General features: G+C 35.9%; 1 protein-coding gene and 1 pseudogene across 1 annotated transcript; one reads left to right on the top strand and one right to left on the bottom strand.

Moving 5' to 3' along the window:
* LOC130858394 (mitochondrial adenyl nucleotide antiporter SLC25A24-like) overlaps positions 1-21,309 on the top strand; it is a 71,173-nt pseudogene that overhangs the window by 18,379 nt on the left and 31,485 nt on the right.
* LOC130858407 (cytochrome c oxidase subunit NDUFA4-like) lies at positions 1,618-2,095 on the bottom strand. The gene has a single exon (XM_057744787.1). The coding sequence runs from the start codon at positions 2,025-2,027 to the stop codon at positions 1,779-1,781; it is 249 nt and encodes an 82-aa protein (XP_057600770.1). The 5' UTR covers positions 2,028-2,095; the 3' UTR covers positions 1,618-1,778.

Here is a 21,309-nt window from a genome sequence, read left to right as displayed (position 1 = left end):
TTTCTCCTATGCTTTATTCCAGGTACTTTTATGGTTTCAGATCATAATGTAAGTCTTAGATCCATTTTGAGTTAATTTTTCTGAGTGTAAGATAGGGGTCCAATTTCATTCTGCTGCATGTGGCTATCCAGTTTTCCCAGCAACATTTATCAAAGACACTATCTTCTAGTGGGAAACTGCTGCATAACACAGGGAGATCAACTCAGTGATGGATGATGACTCAGAGGGCTGGCATAGGGAGGGTGGGAGGGAGTCGCAGGATGGAGGGGATATGGGGATGTATGTATAAATACAGCTGGTTCACTTCGTTGTACAGCAAAAACTGGCACCACAGTGTAAAGCAATTATATTCCAAAAAAGAGCTTAAAAAAAAAGACGCTATCTTTTCCCCACTGAGTATTCTTGACTCCCTTGTCAAATATTAGTTAACTGTACATGTGAAGGTTTATTTCTGGACTCTTGATTCTGTCACATTGGATTATGTGTCTGTTTTTATGCCAGCATCATACTGTTTTGATTACTGTAGCTTTGTAGTATAGTTTGAGATATGGGCATGTGATGCCTCCAGCTTTGTTCTTCTGTCTTAAGTTGATTTGGCTATTTGAGGTCTTTTGTTGTTCCATACACATTTTAGGATTTTTTTTCTATTTCTGTGAAAAGTACCACCAGAATTTTGATAGGTATTGCACTGAATCTATAGATGGTTTTGGGTCGTATGGACATTTTAATGATATTAATTCTTCCAATCCATGAGCATGGCATATGTTTTCATTTGTTTATGTCTTATTCAATTTCTTACATCAGTGTCTTAACAGTTTTCAGTGTACAGATCTTTTAGGTCCTTGGTTATCTTTATTCCTAAGTATTTTAATGTTTTTGATGCTATTGTGACTAAGTTTCTGAATTTCTCTTTCAGATATTTTGTTGTTAGTGTATAGAAATTCAGCACTGATTTTTTTAAAGGTTTAATTAATTAATTAATTAACTTATTTATTTATTTACTTATTTGCTTTTGGCTGCTTTGGGTCTTCACTGCTGTGTACAGGCTTTTGTCCTCTAGCTGTGGCAAGCAGGGTCTACTCTTCATTGCAGTGCATGGGCTTCTCATTACAGTGGCTTCTCTTGTTGTGGAGCACGAGCTCTAGGTGTGTGGGCTCAGTAGTTGTGGCATGCAGGCAGAGTAGTTGTGGCTCACGGGCTGTACAGTGCAGGCTCAGTAGCTGTGGTGCACAGGCTTAGTTGCTCTGCGGCATGTGGGATCTTCCCGGACCAGGGATCGAACCTGTGTCCCCTGCATTGGCAGGAGGATTCTTAACCACTGCACTGCCAGGGAAGTCCTCAATGCTGGTTTTTGAATGCTGATATTGTATCCTGTAACTTTAATGAATTTGTTGATTAGTTCTAACAGTTTTTTGGTGGAGTCTTTAGGGTTTTTTATATATAAGATCAAGTCATTTTTTTTATTTTCAAAGTGTTTTATTAGAGCAGCTTACATTTATTTTCAAATTACATGAATACACAGAAATTCAAGAAATTCCTTAAATTCTAATAGTTTATTTCCTATACCCTAAGTTATAAAGTTCAGAGTAGCATTTCAGCATTAAATAGTGACACATATCAAGTTTCAGATTATTTATTAATCAGTGTAAACCCCAACACAGTACACTAACATGATTTCGTGCATTTAGAAGGGAAATATTTCCTGGTTAAGTGGAAAATTGTGCAGATGGCTTCTGGAAGACCTTCATTTTAAGCAGCTTTATAGTGAAACATTTCATTTAGAAGTCTGGACCTTCTTTCTTCAGTTTGCTGTAATCTACATTCACTGAGTAGAACTTGTACTTATCATTGGGACCCAGTTTGTTCCAGGGTTCTGGGTTATTCTTTTTGTCCCAACAGACATCTGGATTGAACATTGCCAGGTGCAAGACATACAGTGCTGCTCCAGTACCTCCCGCTCCAATAAATATGAAGAGGGGGATCAAGCTAGGATGCTTCTTGGCCTGACCGATGATCTGGCGGAGCATGGCTGCGACAGAAGCCTCGAGTCCAGACGCAGAGAACAGCAAACCCACAAGGCCCGCGACTAAACGGTCTCAGCGCCAAGCTGCAGCGGACTTCCAAGATCAAGTCATTTGTAAACAAATACAGTTTTACTTCTTCCTTTCCAATTTGGAAGCGCTTTATTTCTTTTGCTTCTTTGATTGATGTGGCAGGTACTGTGTAATGGAAATGACAAGAGTGGGCATCTTTGTCTGTTTTAGATCTTAAAGGTAAAGCTTTTAGCTTTCCACTGTTAACGCTGATGTTAGCTATGGACTTGTCATTATGGACTTTATTATTGGGTGGGCCAAAATGTTCATTTGTTTTTTTCCATAAGATGGCTCTAGTAGCACTTAGTTGTCTTTAACTTCATTCAGAAAAATTTTGTTAGATTGTATGTGACAGCTGTCATATCAGCATGCATTCAAAAATACATCAAAATTGCTGAATTTTTGTATAGGTATTTTAGTATTGAAGATAGAAGAAAAAAAGCAACATTTCGGCCTATTATGCTTTATTATTTCAAGAAAAGTAAAAATGCAACTGAAATGCACAGAAAAGTTGTGTAGTGTATGGAGAAGGTGCTGTGCCTGATCAAACATGTGAAAAGCGAGTTGCAAATTTTCATGCTGAAGATTTCTCGCTGGACGATGCTCCACGGTTGGGTAGACCAGTTGAAGTTGATAGCAATCAAACTGAGACATTAATTGAGAACAATCAACATTATACCACGCGGGAGACAGCCGACATATTCAAAATATCCAAATCAAGCCTGGAAAATCATTTGTACCAGTTTGGCTATGGGAATCACTTTAATGTTAGGGTTCTACATAAGTTAAGAGAAAAAAACCTTCTTGACTGTATTTCCACATGTGATTCTCTACTTAAACATAATGAAAAAGTTCTGTTTTTAAAACAAATTGTGATGGGTGATGAAAAGTGGATACTGTACAATAATGTGGAATGGAAGAGATCATGGAGCAAGCTAAATGAACCACTGCCAGTCACACCAGAGGTTGGTCTTCACCCAAAGAAGGTGATGTCGTGTATACAGTGGGATTTGAAAGGAGTCCTCTATCATGAGCTCCTTCTGGAAAACCAAACAATTAATTCCAATAAGTACTGCTCCCAATTTGACCAACTGAAAGCAGCACTCAACGAAAAGCGTCCAAAATTAGTCAACAGGAAACGCATAATCTTCCATCAGGATAACGCAAGACTGCATGTTTCTTTGATGACCAGGGAAAAACCATTACAGCTTGTCTGGGAAGTTCTGATTCATCTGCCGTATTCACCAGACATTGCAACTTCGGGTTTCCATTTATTTTGGTCTTTACAAAATTCTCTTAATGGAAAAAATTTCAATTCCCTGGAAGACTGTAAAAGGCACCTGAAACAGTTCTTTGCTCAAAAAAGATAAAAAGTTTTGGGAAGATGTAATTATGAAGTTGCCTGAAAAATAGCAGAAGGTAGTGGAACAAAAGGGTGAATACATTGTTCAATAAAGTTCTTGGTGAAAATGAAAAATGTGTCTTTTATTTTTACTTAAAAACTGAAGGCACTTTTTGGTCAACTCAATGTTGAGATACATTCCTTCTACACCTAATTTGTTGAGAGTTTTTTTCATGAAAGGATGTTGAATTTTGTCAGATGCTTTTTCTGCATCTATTGAGATGATCGTGATTTTCATTCTCGATTCTGTTAATGTGGTGTATCATATTAATTGATTTGTGTATATGGAAATATCCTTGTATCCCAGGGATAAATCTCACTTGATCATGATGTATAATTCTTTTAACATGCAGTTGAGTTCAATTTGCTGTTATTTATTAGAGAATTTTTGCATTTCTGTTTATCAGCGATATTGGCCTGTAATATTCTTTTTTTGTACTCTTCTTTTTTGGCTTTTGTATTAGGTAATGCTAACCTCATGAAATGAATTTAAAAGTGTTCCATCCTCTTCAATTTCTTGGAAGAATTTTAGAAGTATTGACATTAATACTTTAAATACTTGGTAGAATTTACCAGGGATGCCTCCTGGCCCTGGGCTTTCTCTGTTGGGACATTTTTTGATTACTGATTCAATCTGTTTCCTCATTCCTCTGTTCAGATTTTCTATTTCTTCATAATTCAGTGTTGGTAGGTTGTATGTTTCTAGGAATTTATCAAGTTCTTTTAGATTATGCAATTTGTTGGCATATAATTGTTCATAGTAGTGTTTTATAATCCATTGTGTTCCTGTGGTATCACTATTATAAATGTCTCTTAATTCTTTTTGGGTTTTATTCATTTGAATCTTCTCTCTCTCTTTTTTTTTTGGTTAGTCCAGCTAAAAGTTTGCCAACTCGGTTTATCTTTTCAAACAACTGGATTTTAATTTTGGTGATCTTTTGTTTTGGGGTTTTTGTTTTTGGCCTCTATTTTATTTACTTCTGCTCTGATCTTTATCATTTTTTTTATTCTACTAACTTTGGGCATAGTTTGTTCTTCTTTTCTAATTCCTTAAGGGATAAGTTAGGTTGTTTATTTGAGATCTTTCTTTTTTTAAAATGTTGACATTTATTACTATAAACTTCCCTCTTAGAACTGCTTTTGCTGCATGCCATATGTTGTGTTTCTATTTTTATTTTTCTTAAGATGTTTTTTATTTCTCTTTTGATATCTTCCTGCATCCATTGATTGTTCAGAAGTGTTGTTTAATATCTACATACTTGTGAATTTTCTAGTTTTCCTCTTGTTGTTGATTTCCAGTTTCATACTATTGCTGTCAGAAATGATACTTGATATGATTTCAGTCTTAAATTTGAGACTTGTTTTGTGGCCTAAGACATGATCAATCCTTGAGAATGTTCCTTGGGCACTTGAGAAGACTGCGTGTTCTGCGGCTGTATATGTTTGTTCATTTGGTCTAATGTGTAGTTTAAGTTTATTATTTCTTTACTGATTTTCTGTCTGGATGGTTTATTTGTTGTTGAAAGTGGAAAACTGAAGTCTCATACTATTATTTCATTGCTGTCCATTGCTATCTTTAGATCTGTAAATATTTGCTTAATATACTTAGCTGCTTCAATGTTTGGTTCATATAGTATATATGAATATTACAATTGTTATATTCTGTTAATAAAGTGACTTTATTTTATAATCTCATTATTTGTCTCTTTTTATAGTTTTTGAATTAAACTCTAAGTATACCTACTTTGCTCTATTTTGGTTTATATCTGCATGCAATATCTTTTCCCATCCCTTCTCTTTGAGGCTATGTGTGTCCCTAAATCTGAAATGAGTCTCTCTTAGGCAACAAAAAGTTAAGTATTTTTTAAAATTTCTTCAGCCTCTCTATGACTTTTGTTTGGAGAATTTAATCATTGATAAATAAGGACTTACAATTATTCACTTTCTTAATTGTTTTTTGATGGTTTGTAGTTTCTTTGTTCCTTTATTCCTTTCTACCTGTCTTCCTTTTTGATTTTGTGACTTTCTGTAGTGGCTGCTTTGATTCCTTTTTCTTTCTTTTTTGCCTGTTTGTTATAACCTTTTGCTTTGTGATTACCATGAAGCTTACATAAAATATCTTACACATTAAAGTACTTTAAGCTGAATACAAGTTAACTTTGATTGCATACAAACATTCTACCCCTTTACTCCCCCCAACACTTTATTTTTTGATATCACTATGTTTTTAATATTGTGTATCCATTAACAAATTATTGTAGCTATAGTTATTTTTAATAATTTTGTTTTTTATCCTTTATGCTACAGCTAAATGATTTATATACTACCATTAGAGTATTCTCAATCTGTCTTACCTTAATCAGTGAGTGTTATTCTTTCATATATTTTCATGTTATTAATTAGTGTTCTTCCATTTCAGCTTAAAGAATTCCTCTTAGTATTCTTGTAAGGTAGGTCTGAGGGTGATGAACTCCCTCTGCTTTCGTTTGCCTGGGAAAGTCATTATCTCTTCTTCATTTCTAAAGAACAACGTTGTTGGTTGTATTCTTAGTTGACAGTTGTTTTCTTTCAACACTTTGAGTATATCATCCCACTCTCTCCTGGACTGCAAGATATCTGCTGAAGAATCTGATAATAGCCTTATGGAAGTTCCCTTGTACGAAGTGAACTTTTTCTTTTTCTCTTGCTGCTTTCAAAATTCTCTTTGTGAGTGTTTATCTCTGACTTTTGACAATTTTAGTATAATGTGTCTTGGTGAAGTCCTCATTAGGTTGAATCTGTGTGGGGACCTCTGAGCTTCATGTACCTGGATGTTCATATCTCCTCAGATTTGGAAAGTTTTCAGCCATTTTTTTTAAAGAAGCTTTCTGCCCCTTCCTCTCACTGTTTTCCTTCTCAGACCCTCATAATGTGAATATTGTTTTTCTTGATGGGGTCCATCATTCATGTAGATGTTTTTCATTTTTTTCTTTTATTCTTCTCTGGGTAATTTCAAATGACCTGTGTTTGAGTTTGCAGATTCTTTATCCTGCCTGGTTAAATCTGCTGTTGATACTCTCTATTGCATTTTTCATATCATTCATTGTATTCTTCAGTTTCAGAGTTTCTCTTTGATTCTTTTTTTATGATGTCTATCTCTTTGTTGATCGTCTCATTTTGTCCACATATTTCTTTACTGGTTTCATGGAGTTGTTTATCAGTGTTCTCTTATAGTTTGCTTAACTTCCTTAAAATAATTATTTTGAATTGCTTGGCAATTTGTAGATCTCCATTTTTTTGAGATCAGTTACTGGAAAAGTATTGTGTTCTTTTGGTAGTGTCGTGTTTTCTTGATTTCTCATGTTTCTTGTAGCCTTGCATTGATATATACACATATGATGGAGTTGTCACCTCTTTCAGACTTTTCAGAGAGATTTTGGTGGGGAAAGACATTCACTTGTGGGTAGCTACAAGGGCGCCAGGTGGGTGGGGTGTGGTGGTTCGGACTCTGTGAAAAACCCAATGATGTAATTTCTGTGCAGCTCCATCAGCTGAGGTCAGCATCAGTGAAGATTGCCAGGGTCCTCAATGGCCAAGGCTGCAGATGTCTACAGTGTGAGGAGGGCTATCGGGGTCTTTGCTGCCCAAGTCTGATGGAAACCTCTTGATCTCCTTGTCTCCCATGGAGATGTCCTGGCCAAGAGGATCAGTCATGGTGCTGGATCCAGCTTGCAAGTTCCCTCATGATGGTAGTGCACTAGTGCTGATGTGCAGGTAACTGTGGAGCAGCCATGGAGTCAGGGTCTGGAGCACAGATGCTTGTGGATTGACAGCAGTTGCAGGGTCCAGGATGCTGGTTAGTTCTCTGTTGCAGTGGCTAATGTGTCCGAGGCACAAGCATGGATGGAGAAGCCACAGAATTGGAGATTGCAGTGCAAGCACATGTGCAGTGACTGTGGCTCTGGGGTCCAAGGCACTGGCTAGCCTGCAGCAGCAGTGGCTGTGGTATTTAAGATGTGGATGTGCACTAAGCAGCCGCAGAGCTAGGGTCTGAACATACCTGTGCTAGAGCAGCCATGGTGCTGGGGCCTCAAGTGTGGGTGTGTGGGCAGCAGCCAGAGTTCTGGGGTTATGGGGGTGGCAGGTCTGGTCCCAGGATGGTGCAGTAGTAGCTCCTTCTGTTTGGGTGCACAGCATCTCCCTCCCCAGGGGGTCCATAACAGAAACACCTATTGTTTACCTTGGTGACAAAAGCTGCCAGTGTTCTCTGTGGAGCAGGCTCTAGAGTCTGCACTGATGAACACTTCAGGGTCCTTCACTGTGAAAGCTTTGGGGAGTCTGTGGTTGTTGCACGGCCTGTTGAAGGCCTCAGTGGCAAAGGCTGCTGGGGCCCTCCACAGAGCAGGCGACTGGGGACAATGATGGCACCTGCCACGTGGTAGATGTCAGCCCTCACCCTTCTTTGTTTCTTGCCATCTCCAGACATTTCAGCTAAGCCAGCCTCCCCATTGATCCTTTCTGTGTGGTTACTCTTCATTTTTTTGCTCCACTGTATTGCTATAGGTTCTTAACCTGTAGCAGGGCTCAACCTTCCCAGGGCTGTTTTCATTTCTGGAGAGCTGTCTAACTATTGTTTCTTGTTGGGGGAGGAAGGCTGGTATCTCCTACTCTGCCATCTTACTGATGTCACTAACTTCTTTTGTTTAAGAAAAAAGAATGGAAAAGGCAAAACATTACAAAAATTAAAAGGGGCATTTTATGATTACTAGAGATTTAATTCACCTAGAATATATAACAATTCTAAATATGTATGGATCTAATAATATAGCCTCAAATTTATAAAGCAAGAATTGATAAAACGACAAGGAAAAATAGATGAATCAATGATTGTAGTAGGAAAGTTTATTGCAAATTTCTCAGTGATAGATAGTACAAGCAGACAGAAAAATATCAGTAAAAATAGAATATTTGAACAAAACCACCATCGATCTTTACCTAACAAACATACCTAGAATATTGCACCCAAAAACTGCAGGGTATGCATTCTTTTAAGGACACATAGAAAATTTATAAGAATTGACCATATGGTGAGTCATGGAGAAATTGTAAAAAATTAAATAGAATTGGACTCATATAGAATATGTTCTCTAACCTTCACACAATTAAACAAGAAATAAGATTTCTTGCAATAAAACATTTAAAAAGAATTAATAGGATAGCTTGATAGAAACTTGGTAGTTTTATCAGTTTATGGAGTTTTTAAACTTGTGACTAAGGATACACAAGCCATTACACACAAAATGGTATACTGTTACACTGTTTGTAGTAATATTCGAAATATACTGCTAAATCATAATCTAAAATAAATTATGGATTTCTAAAAGCAATGATTTATCCAAAACATATTTGTATAATTTCTATAAACATTAGTTATAGCTCTAGGTGCAAAGGATGCAGTTGGGAACAAGCTAAAGTTCCTGCTTTAGGGTTTTTGACAAATAAAGGAGATAATACCAGGTGATTACAGTACAGTGTCATAAATGAAAACAGAATGAGGTGAGGACTTGCTGACTATTGGTGAATTTTGTGGTAATTATTTTGTTTATGAAATATACACTTTCATTTTTATTGGATATTTTGTTATATACAGAATTCTAGGGTGACAGGCTTGTTTTTTTCTCTTTCAGCACATTATAGTTACCATTAACAATGTCTGCTGGTATGCATTGTTTCTGGTGAAAAGTCAGTGGCTGTGTTTCTCCTTGTAAATACTCCTTCCTCCTTTCCACTCCAACGTTGCTCAGCTACAGAATTTCTGTTAAGCTCACAGCCCTCCTCTAGCTGTATTTATTAGACTAACGGAGTCATTCATAGCTTAGTATTTGGCCAAAGATACAAAGAGATACCTGCATAGTTTCTGGAACACCCTCCAAAACTTGCTGCCCCCACAGCAACCCTCAACTCCAATCTCTGTTGACTCCCTGTTTAAGCTCCTACTTCTCTTTGCTACAGTTTGGAAAGTGTTCCCAGATAAGAACCAAAGTGAATGGGGTGCTCAGCTCATGTGCTTTCCTTCTCTCAAGTATCATAACCATGTCCTGTTTGTAGTCCAGTGCCCTGAAAACAGTTGCTTCATATATTGTGTCCAGTTGCACAATTGTTTATAGTGGGAGGAAATGTTCTTAATTGGTCTTGCCTGGAACTGGAAATTGTATTAATCTTTCTGGTGGCAGAGTGAAGTTTGCTTTTTAGAATTTCCATTCAGACAAATGCTACCAAAAAAAATTTCACTTAATTCCACCTCTTACTCAGACTTTAAAGGAACAACATCTGATAGAATTTTTTTGGTTTGAGATTCTTCAAGGTTTAGTAAATCCTGATTTTTGCATGGAAAAAAAAGTGAATCTTCTCTCTAAATTCGTAAGTAAAAGGTTAAAGTTGATTTAAAAAGTATAAGTAAGGAGAAGAGGGTCGGGAGAAAAATGCCACTAGGGAGAGTCAAAATTTATAAGGTTAAATAAACTTCAGTCAGTTTTATTCATTTATTCATTCATTCAACAAACATTGAGAGCTCAGTGCTAGAGACGTAAAGGTGACTTAGAAATTGTCTTTCCCTTTAAAAGATCATAGGCAAGTATGAGAGAAATACATATAAGTAAATAATTGAAAAGCAATACAGAATAATATTCCATTAGAGGAGTACTCTACAAAATATCTGATCAGTGCTCCCCGAAACTGTTAAAGTTATCAAAAACAATGAAAGTCTGAGAAACTTTCATAGCCAAGAGGGACCTAAGGAGATGTGATGACTAAATGGAATGTGGTATCTCAAGTGGGATCCTAAAACAAAAAAGCACATTAGTTAAAAACTAAGTAACTAAAGTATGAACTTTAGTTAATAATAATATATTAATATTGGTTTACCAATTGTAACAAATGTACCATAAAAATGTGAGATGTTACCATTAGGGGAAACTGGATGTGGGGATATATGGGAATTCTCAGTACTATCTTAATAGATTGTACAATAAATCTCAAATCTCTAAATATTCTCAAAGATTTTCTGAAAATCTAAAACTATTCTGAAAAATAAACTCTATTAAAGATATGAAAATACAGCAATCATCATGAAGCCCAAAGAAGTGGCTTCTATAATAAATATGTAAGAGGTATTTAATTAATTTTTATAATGATGCTAACTTTGTTATAACTATTTGTTATAAATTTCAGCATTGATAGTGATGGAACAATGACAGTAGATTGGGATGAATGGAAGTACTACTTTTTGCTTCATGCTGCAAAAAACATCGATGAAATTGCTCGTTATTGGAAGCGTTCAACTGTAAGATTACTTTGTATTTTATTCTATTTTTATTTTGCCATAAATGTCATACCTGTTATTATGACCACATAAGCCATCTAATACTTCCAGCCTCAGTGTCTACGGTAACAGTAATCTCTCCTAATAGTGTTGTACTAATTTAGCAAGGAGTATTAGGATAATATGTACAAACATAGCTACCACAATTTCTTTGTTTGCGAAAACCTAGAACTCAAAATAGATATCCATCTGCTGAAAAGGCCTACTAGTATTGAGAATAATTTACTATTATACAGTTAATTGTCCTAGAAAAGTGGAAAAATAATAGACTTTTCTTTTTTCACAGATACAGTGTACTCAATTCGGCCTGTCAGGAAATGTAAAGTCAAAGATTAAGATTCAAAATTTTAGAATCAGAAAAGATTAAATATATAATCTGCCTCCTATTTTTGTACAAGCACTCAACTAAGAGTTGTGAGGAACAAATGAGATTTTGTAATTTAAAACTTTTTTTTCTTTTTTAGATCTCAGGTGCAGGGAGTGAAGTCAATCACTTTTCAGGGCATACTATTTGCATCCACCATTGTAACTTTTTGCCTCCTCTTCATATATGTTATAGGGGAAGGCTAAGAACATAGCCTTTGAAGTCAAATTGCCAAGGTTTAAATCCCACATCTGCCACCCACTAGCTGTATAATCCCTCTGTGCCTCAATTTCCTTATTTATATATTGGAGATAACAATAGTAAGAGTTTCGAAAATTAGTACCTTACCATGTTTAGAAAAGGATTGAGCAGGTAATATATGTGTTCAAAAAATGTTACTTATGATATGCACTTTTTTCATTTGTATTCTTGAATCTATACATTCTTAAAAATCATATAATATTGTTTCACATGTGTGTTTTAAATTTACATAGATAGTATTGTGCTAAAGGTCACATCTTATTTATTATTTTATTTACTCAACATTATGATTTTAAGATTTGTTATTATTGCTATGTGTTCATCTAATTTATTGTTTCTAAATACAACATAGTATGCATTTAACACATCTTCCTTATCCATTCCCCAGTAAGAGATTCCACATGTAAATGATAACATACAGTATTTGTCTTTCTTTGTCTGACTTATTTCACTAAGTGTAATACCCTCCAGGTCCATCCATGTTGCTGCAAATGGTATTATTTCATTCTTTTTTATGGCTGAGTAATATTTCATTGCATATATGTCCCACATCTTCCTTATCCATTCCTTGTCGATGGACATTTTGGTTGTTTCCATGTCCTGGCTATTGTAAATAGTGCTGCAATGAACATTGAGGTGCATGTATCTTTTTGAAGTATGGTTTTTCTCCAGATATATGCCCAGGAGTGGGATTGCTGGATCATATAGTAGCTCTATTTTTAGTTTTCTAAAGAACATCCATACTGTTCTCTATACCAGTTTACATTCCTACCAACAGTGTATGAGGGTTCTCTTTTCTCCACACCCTCTCTAGCATTTACTGTTTGTAGACATTTTGATGATGGCCATTCTGACTGGTGTGAGGTGATACCTCATTGTAGTTTTGATTTTCATTTCTCTAATAATTAGTGATGTTGAGCATCTCTTCATGTGCTTTTTGGCCACTTGTTTGTCTTCTTTGGAGAAATGTCTATGTAGATCTTCTGCCCATTTTTTGATTGGGTTGCTTGTCTTTTTGATATTGAGCCATGTGAGCTGGTTGTATATTTTGGAGATTAATCCCTTGTCAATTGCATCATTTGCAAATATTTTCTCCCATTCTGTGGGTTGTTTTTTCATTTTATTTATGGTTTCCTTTGCTGTGCAAAAGCTTTTAAGTTTAATTAGGTCCCATTTTATTTTTGTTCTTATTTTCATTACTCTGGGAGGTGGATCAAGAAAGATATTGCTGCAATTTATACCAGAGAGTGTTCTGCCTAGGTTTTCCTCTAAGGGTTTTATAGTATCAAGCCTTTTGTGTATTGATAGGGAGTATTCTAATTTCATTCTTTTGTATGTATCTGCCCAGTTTTCTCAGCACCACTTATTGAAGAGACTTTCTTTTCTCTATTGTATATTCTTACCTTCTTTGTCATAGATTAGTTGACCATAAGTGATGAATTTATCTCTGGGCCGTCTATCCTGTTCCACTGATCTATATTTCTGTCTTTGTGGCAGTACCATACATTTTGATGACTATAGCTTTGTAGTATAGTTTGAAGCCAGGGATCCTGATTCCTCCAGCTCCATTTTTCTCTCTCAAGATTGCTTTGGCTATTAGGGGTCTTTTGTGTTTCCATACAAATCTTTAGGTTTTTTGTTCTAATTCAGTGAAAAATGCTATTGGCATTTGATAAGGATTGCATTGAATCTGTAGATTGATTTGGGTAGTATGGACATTTTGACAATATTGATTCTTCCAACCCAAGAACATGGTATATCTTTTCACTTGTTTGTGCCATCTTTGATTTCTTTCATCGGCATCTTATAGTTTTCAGAGTACAGGTCTTTTTGCCTCCTTTGGTAGGTTTATTCCTGGCATTTTATTCTTTTTGATGTGATGGTGAATAGAATTGTTTCTTTAATTTCTCTTTCTGATCTTTTGTTGTTAATGTATAGAAATGCAAGAGATTTCTGTGTATTAATCCTGCAGCTTTACCAATTTCAATGATTAGCTCTAATAGTTTTCTGGTAGCATGTTTAGGATTTTCTATGTATAGTATCATGACATCTGCAAACAGTGATAGTTTTGCTTCTTTTCCAATTTGGATTCCTTTTATTTCTTTTTCTTCTCTGATTGCCATGGTTAGGACTTCCAAAACTATGTTGAATAAAAGTGAAGAGAGTGGACATCCTTGTGTTGCTCCTGCTCATAGAGGAAATGCTTTCAGTTTTTCACTGTTGAGAATGATGTCTGCTCTGGATTTTTCATATATGGCCTTTATTATGTTGAGATATATTCCCTCTATTCCCACTTTCTGGAGAGTTTTGATCCTAAATGAGTGTTGAGTTTTGTCAGAAGCTTTTTCTGCATGTACTGACATTATCATATAGGTTTTATTCTTCAGTTTGTTAATGTGGTGTATCACATTGATTGATTTGCATATATTGAAGAATCCTTGCATCTCTGGGATAAATCCCATTTGATCATGATGTATGATCCTTTTAATGTGTTGTTGAATTCAGTTTTCTAGTATTTTGTTGAGGATTTTTGCGTCTATATTCATGAGTGATATTGGCCTGAAATTTTCTTTTTTGTGTGGTAACTTTGTCTGGTTTTGGTATCAGGGTGATGGTGGCCTCATAGAATGAGTTTGGGAGTGTTTCTTCCTCTGAAATTTTTGGAAATAGTTTCAGAAGGATAGGTATTGGGACTTCCCTTGTGGTCCAGCAGTTAAGACTCCAAGCTCCCAATGCAGGGGGCCCAGGTTTGGTCCCTGGTTAGGGAACTAGATCCTGCATGCTGCAACTAAGAACCCACATGCTGCAACTAAAGATCCCACATGCTGCAACTAAAGATCCTACATGCAGCAATGAAGATCCTATGTGCTGCAACTAAGACCTGGTGCAGCCAAATTAATAATAAATAAATAAATAAATACTGAAAAAAAGAAGGATAAATGTTAACTCTTCTCTAAATGCTTGATAAAATTCACCTGTGAAACTGTCTAGTCGTGGACTTTTGTTTGTTGGAAGTTTTTTAATCACAGTTTCCATTTCAGTACTTGTGATTGGTCTGTTCATATTTTCTATTTCTTCCTGGTTCAGTCTTGGGAGATTGTACCATTTGTGAATTTGTCTGTTTCTTCTAGGTTGTCCATTTTATTGGTGTATAGTTGCTTGCAGTAATCTTTTATGATCCTTTGTATTTCTGTGGTGTCAGTTGTAACTTCTCCTTTTCCATTTCTAATTTTGATATGAGCCCTCTCCCTTTTTTCTTGATGAATCTGGCTAAAAGTTTATCCATTTTGTTTATCTTTTCAAAGAACTAACTTTTAGTTTCATTGATCTTTGCTATTGTTTTCTTTGTCTCTATTTCATTTCATTTTTTTTAATTTTGTAAATTTTGCTTTATTTTTTAATAAATAATTTTAAAGAAATTCTAAGTTTATGCAAAATTGAGCAAAAGGTACAGAGATTTCCCATATATCTCCTGCCCCCACACATGTGTAGTCTTTCCCATGATCTCCCACCAAAGTGGTACATTTGTTATAATTGATGAACCTACATTGACACATCAAAATCACTCAAAGTACACAGTCTACATTGGGATTCACTCTTGGTCCTGACCACTCTATGGGATTTGAAAAAATGTCTAATGAAGTGTAACTAACCTTATAATATACAGAATAGTTTCAGTGCCCTAAAAATCCTCTGTGCTCTGCTTACTCATCCATTCCTCCACCTACCCACTGGCAACCACTAATCTTTCTGATATCCCCATACTTTTGTCTATTTCATTTATTTCTGTTCTGATCTTTATGATTTCTTTCCTTCTACTAATTTTGGGTTTTGTTTCTTCTTTCTGCAGTTGTTTTAGGTGTAAGGTTAGATTGTTTAATTGGGATTTTTCTTGTTCTCTGAAGTAACAGTGTTTTGCTATAAACTTCCCTCTTAGAACTGATTCTGCTGTATCCCAAAGGTTTTGGATTGTTGTGTTTTCATTTTAATTTGTCTCTAGGCATTTTTTAATTTCCTCTTTGATTTCTTCAATGATCCATTGGTTGTTTAGTAACACATTGTTAGCCTCCATGTGTTTGTGTTTTTTTAGTTTTTTTCTCTAATTAATTTCTAATCTGATAGTGTGATCAGAAAAGATGCTTGATATGATTTCAATGTTTTTACATTCACTGAGGCTTGATTTGTGGCTCAGCATGTGATATATCCTGGAGAATGTTCCATGTGCACTTGAGAAGAAAGTGTATTTTACTGCTGTTAGGTGGAATGTTCTACAAATATCAATTAAGTCCATCTGGTCTAATGTGTCATTTAAGGCTTGTGTTTCCCTATTGATTTTCTGTCTGGATGATCTGTTGATTAGTTTTACACTTTCAGACTTACATTTTAAGTCTTTAATCCATTTCGTGTTAATTTTTTTGCGTGGTGTAAGATAGGCATCGAATTTCATTCTGCTGCATGTGGTTAACCAGTTTTCCTGACACCATTTACTTAAGAGACTATCCTTTCCCCATTGAGTGTTCTTGTCAAATATAAATTGATAAGGAATGATTATAAATCATTATAGAAATGGTTTATAAATGGCTTATTTCTGGGCTCTTGACTCTGTTCCACTGACTTATGTATCTATATTTATGTTTTGGTTGCTATAGCTTTGTAGTATAGTTTGAAATCCAGAAGTGTGATGCCTCCAGCTTTGTTCTTCTGTATCAAGATTGTTTTGGCTATTTGAGGTCTTTTGTGGTTCCATGTGGGCAGGACACTGTGGCAGTCTTTGCTCCTGGGGGGAGAGAGAGGTTATCAATTATAGGGGGAATTGATGTCAGGTTGGCTTATCGGTTACCAGGGCCAATAGCAGAGGGACAGCCCCATCACCACCCCTTTGATAAGCTATCTAATCTAAAGATTAGAACAGTCTCTCGCTGGGACAAGGGCAAGTATATATGAAGGTCAGTCATATGAGTAGGGTTTAGGTGAATCAGTCACTGGTCAAGTAGGGTGTGTACAGAGAGCAAGAGAACAGTCATCTTGGGTGTCCTGATCATATGCATTTTAGGATTTTTTTCTATTTCTGTGAAAAATGCTGTTGGAATTTTGATAGGAATTACATTGAATCTATAGATGTCTTTGGGCTGTATGGCTATTTTAACAATATTAATTCTTCCAACCCATTAGCATGGCATATCTTTTCATTTATTTATGTCTTCTTCAATTCTTACATCAATGTCTTACAGTTTTCAATGTACAGATCTTTTACCTCTTTGGTTAACTTTTTTTTTTTTAAGAACTTTTATTGAGATACAGTTAACAGACAATAAACAGCATATATTTAGAGTGTACAGTTTGGTATCCCAATCTCCCAATTCATTCCCCTCCAACCCTCCTCGCTTTCCCCTCTTGGTGTCCATACATTTGTTCTCTACATCTGTGTCTCTATTTCTGCCTTGCATTTCCTCTTTCATAGTTGTTAGCATTTGCCTTATATATTGAGGGGCTCCTATATTGGGTGCATATATATTTATAATTGTTATCTCTTCTTGGATTGATCCCTTGATCTTTATGTAATGTCCTTTCTTGTCTCTTGTAACATTTTTTATTTTAAATTCTATTTTATCTGATATGACTATTGCTACTCCAGCTTTCTTTTGATTTTCATTTGCATGGAATATCTTTTTCCATCCCCTCACTTTCTGTCTGTATGTGTCCCTAGGTCTGAAGTGGGCCTCTTGTAGACAGCATATATATGGGTCTTGTTTTTGTATCCATTCCGCCAGTCTGTGTCTTTTGTTTGGGGCATTTAGTTCATTTACATTCAAGGTAATTATTGATATGTATGTTCCTATTACCATTTTCTTAATTGTTTTGATTTTGTTTCTGTAGGTCCTTTTCTTCTCTTATGTTTTCCGCTTAGAGAAGTTCCTTTAGCATTTGTTGTAAGGCTGGTTTGGTGGTGCTGAATTCTCTTAGCTGTTGCTTGTCTGTAAAGCTTTTGATTTCTCCGTCGAATCTGAATGAGATCCTTGGTGGATAGAGTATTCTTGGTTGTAGGTTCTTCCCTTTCATCACTTTAAATATATCATGCCACTTCCTTCTGGCTTGCAGAGTTTCTGCTGAGAAATCAGCTGTTACCCTTATGGGAGTTCCCTTGTATGTTATTTGTCGTTTTTCTCTTATTGCTTTTAATAACTTTTCTCTGTCTTTAATTTTTGTCATTTTGACTGCTGTATGTCTTGGCATGTTTCTCCTTTGGTTTATCCTGCCTGGGACTCTCTGCACTTCTTGGACTTGGGTAGCTATTTCCTTTCCCATGTTAGAGAAGTTTTCAACTATAATCTCTTCCAATATTTTCTCGGGTCCTTTCTCTCTCTCGTCTCCTTCTGGGACCCCTATGATGCAAATATTTGTGCACTTAACATTGTCCCAGAGGTCTCTTAGGCTGTCTTCAGTTCTTTTCATTCTGTATTCTTTTCCACATCAGTGATTATCCCCATTCTGTCTTCCAGGTCACTTATTCGCCCTTCTGCCTCAGTTAATCTGCTATTGGTTCCTTCCAGTGTATTTTTCACTTCAGTTTTTGTGTTACAGATCTCTGTTTGTTTGTTCTTTAATTCTTCTAGGTCTTTGGTAAACTTTTCTTGCAACTTTTTGATCTTTGCATCCAGTCTCTTTTGAAAGTCCTGGATCATCTTTGCCATCATTATTCTGAATTCTTTTACTGTAAGGGTGCCCATCTCCTGTTTATTTAGTTGTTTTTCTGGGGTTTTATCCTGTCCCTTCATCTGGTACAAAGTCCTCTGCTTTTTCATTTTCTCTATCTTTCCGTGGCTGTGGTTTTCAGTTCCACAAGATGAAGTACTGCTGATACTGCTTGATACTGCTGTCTGCCCTCTTGTCCTCTTGTCCTTAACTTTAAGGGTTTTATTGATGCTATTATGAATGGGATTTTCTATATTTCTTTTTTTTTTAAAGGTCTGTGACATGGGCATCATATGGCCTTTTTTTTAAACATTATTATTTTTAAAAATTAATTTATTAATTTTTTATTTATTGGCTGCGTTGGGTCCTCGTTGCTGCAACGGGCTTTCTCTAGTTGCAGTGAGCAGGGGCTACTCTTCATTGTGGTGTGTGGGCTTCTCATTGTGGTGGCTTCCCTTGTTGCAGAGCACAGGCTCTAAGTGTGCAGGCTTCAGTAGTTGTGGCACGTGGGCTCAATAGTTGTTGTTCGCGGGCTCTAGAGCGCAGGCTTAGTAGTTGTGGCACATGGGCTTAGTTGCTCCATGGCATGTGGGATCTTCCCAGCCGAGGGATTGAACCCATGTCCCCTGCATTGGCAGGTGGATTCTTAACCACTGCGCCACCAGGGAAGCCCAAATTCAACTGATTTTTGAATGCTGATTTTATATCCTGTGATTTTACTGATTTCACTGACTAGTCCTAGGAGTTTTTTTGTGGAGTCTTTAGGGTTTTTTAAATATATAAAATCATGTCATTTGCAAACAGAGACAATTTTACTTCCTGTCCTATTTGAAAGCCTTTTATTTCTTTTGCTTGCTTAATTGCTGTGGCTAGAACTTTCACTACTATGTTGAATAGGAGTGGTAAGAGTGGTCACCATCATCTTGTTCCTGATTTTAAAGGAAAAACTTTAAACCTTTCACCATTGAGTATGACTGATGTTAGCTTTATGCTTGTCATATATGACATTTATTATGTTGAGGTACATTCATTCTACCCCATATTTTTGAGATTTTTTTTATCATAAAGGATATTGAATTTTGTCAAATGCTTTTCTGCATTTATTAAGATGATCTGATTTTTTATCCTTGATTCTGTTAATGTGGTGTATCACATTTATTGATTTGTGTATGTTGAAACATCCTTGCATCCCAGAGATAAATCCCATTTAATCAGGGTATGTGATCTTTTTAATGACTATTGAAGTCTTTTTGCCCTGTAGTAATAAACAGTGTGTGTTTGCATAGAATACCCCCTCTTTAAAACGTGTGCTTCAGCAGATACTCAGCTGAGGTTTTGGACTCAGGGCCCAGTCACCTCCCCATCTTCTCCAATAATGCATAACTCACCAGGTTTCTCATTGGTTAATACACTAAATTAGTTAACAGACCACTAATTTAGAATAGTCCCTGGCACAAAATAAGGACTTGACAACTAAAATGTTTTATTATTTGTCACTATAATACCATTACCTTAATATATTACAAATTATACAATTAGATGAACAGTTAACTACTTAACAGTATCTATTTATTTTATAATATCTTGGGCAAGAAGACGCTTTCTGCAGTTTCCTGGATGCCTCAAAATTCTGAGTTATAACAGTGGTATAAGCCAATGAATTAGAGTGTGTTATTTGTTCTCAGTATTCTTTGCCCCTCTCTTTTTTGGACCCATCCACATAGGGTTCCTCCCTGGCACCCCCTCTGTAGCATAAGTATTCTTCCTACCTCACTGATGTCATTTTTATGGTGTGATGTATTTGATAAACTTCTCATGTCAAACTCTTTACCTGGGCTTTGGATTGGATCCTATCATCTACTCATTTACATTGCTCCCGCTATTGTTCCTTCTCTCCTGCATCATCAGTATACGAGATAAGAAACTGTAGCAACATCACCCCAAAAGACAGTGACTTAAAAAAGATAGAAATCTATTTCTTATTCATGTAATAGTAAGGCTTGCTTAAGCTGATAGGATACCTCTGTTTCATGAAGGCCTTGAGAAATCCAGTGGTTCTTTCCATTCCCCAAGATGTCTTCATATGCATAGTTGAAGCTGGGGCAGTGCTTCATTTTTAAGGATATGAAGTAGAAGTTGTATATATTTATTCTGCTCGTAACTAACTGGCCAAAATCTAGACGTGTGCCTACACCAAGCTCCTAGGGAAATTTGTTTGGAAATATTGCTTTCATTTGGGTTGCCATTTACTCAGGCAAAACTCAGAATGTGGGTGTGACTGGGTTGTATTACTAAAACAGAAAAAGAGAAAATAGAGTCTGTTGAACAACAGTCTCAGTCACAATCAGTTTTTCCATCTCTGTTGTGTCATTCCCATTACTGTACAAAAACACTGCAGTTCCTCCCATTTAAAAATACACCTTTGACCATGCTTCCTCCTCTAGTGACTGCTCATGGCTCTGCATTCTTTCATTGCAGCTCTTTTCTAAAGTGTTGTCTATTTAAACTATCATCACATCCTCCCTCTAGTTCTCTTTCTCTTTTTGCTGTTGCACAAAACTAAGCCTTTCTTCTATCACAATTCAGTGCCATTATCTGAAAGTAAGAGCTGGTCTGGCAGTAGTACATGACAAATGGTGCAGAAGTCAGTATAGACTTTCTTTTTGTTTTTATAAAATTCTTTGTTATTGTGACATAAATAGCACATATGCAGAAAAGTATAAATAAGTACAGTTAGAGATTATATCATTAACCCTACAGTGTTCACTACCAGGCTAGGAAATAGACATTTTCCTTACTGTAGAAATCCTTTGTGTCCTCCCCAGTCCTATCCCTCGATTTCCACCAAGAGTTAACCAATATACTGAATTTTATGTAAACCATTTTCCTACTTTTTCTTTATACTTTTAGCACCTAAATATGTATTATGAACAACATATTATTTGATTTTGCCTATTTTTGAACTATATATAGTATTTTAACATTCTGTTTATTTAGATTAAACTATGTTGATGTATGTAATTGTATTCTATCCATTTTCTCTCATATAGTATACCAATGTGTGAGTATATATATATTATTTATCAGTTTCACAATTGTTGAATATTTGTGTTGTTTCTAGATTTTTACCATTATA

The sequence above is a fragment of the Hippopotamus amphibius genome, chromosome 1 (assembly GCF_030028045.1).
Source record: "Hippopotamus amphibius kiboko isolate mHipAmp2 chromosome 1, mHipAmp2.hap2, whole genome shotgun sequence".
Taxonomy (NCBI): domain Eukaryota; kingdom Metazoa; phylum Chordata; class Mammalia; order Artiodactyla; family Hippopotamidae; genus Hippopotamus; species Hippopotamus amphibius.
Note: the sequence above shows the minus strand (reverse complement) of the source record. Positions and strands in the feature narration are given on the sequence as shown.

What these genes read in the sequence shown, in the direction of transcription:
- LOC130858407 (XM_057744787.1), bottom strand. Translation starts at nt 2,027, where the DNA reads ATGCTCCGCCAGATCATCGGTCAGGCCAAGAAGCATCCTAGCTTGATC.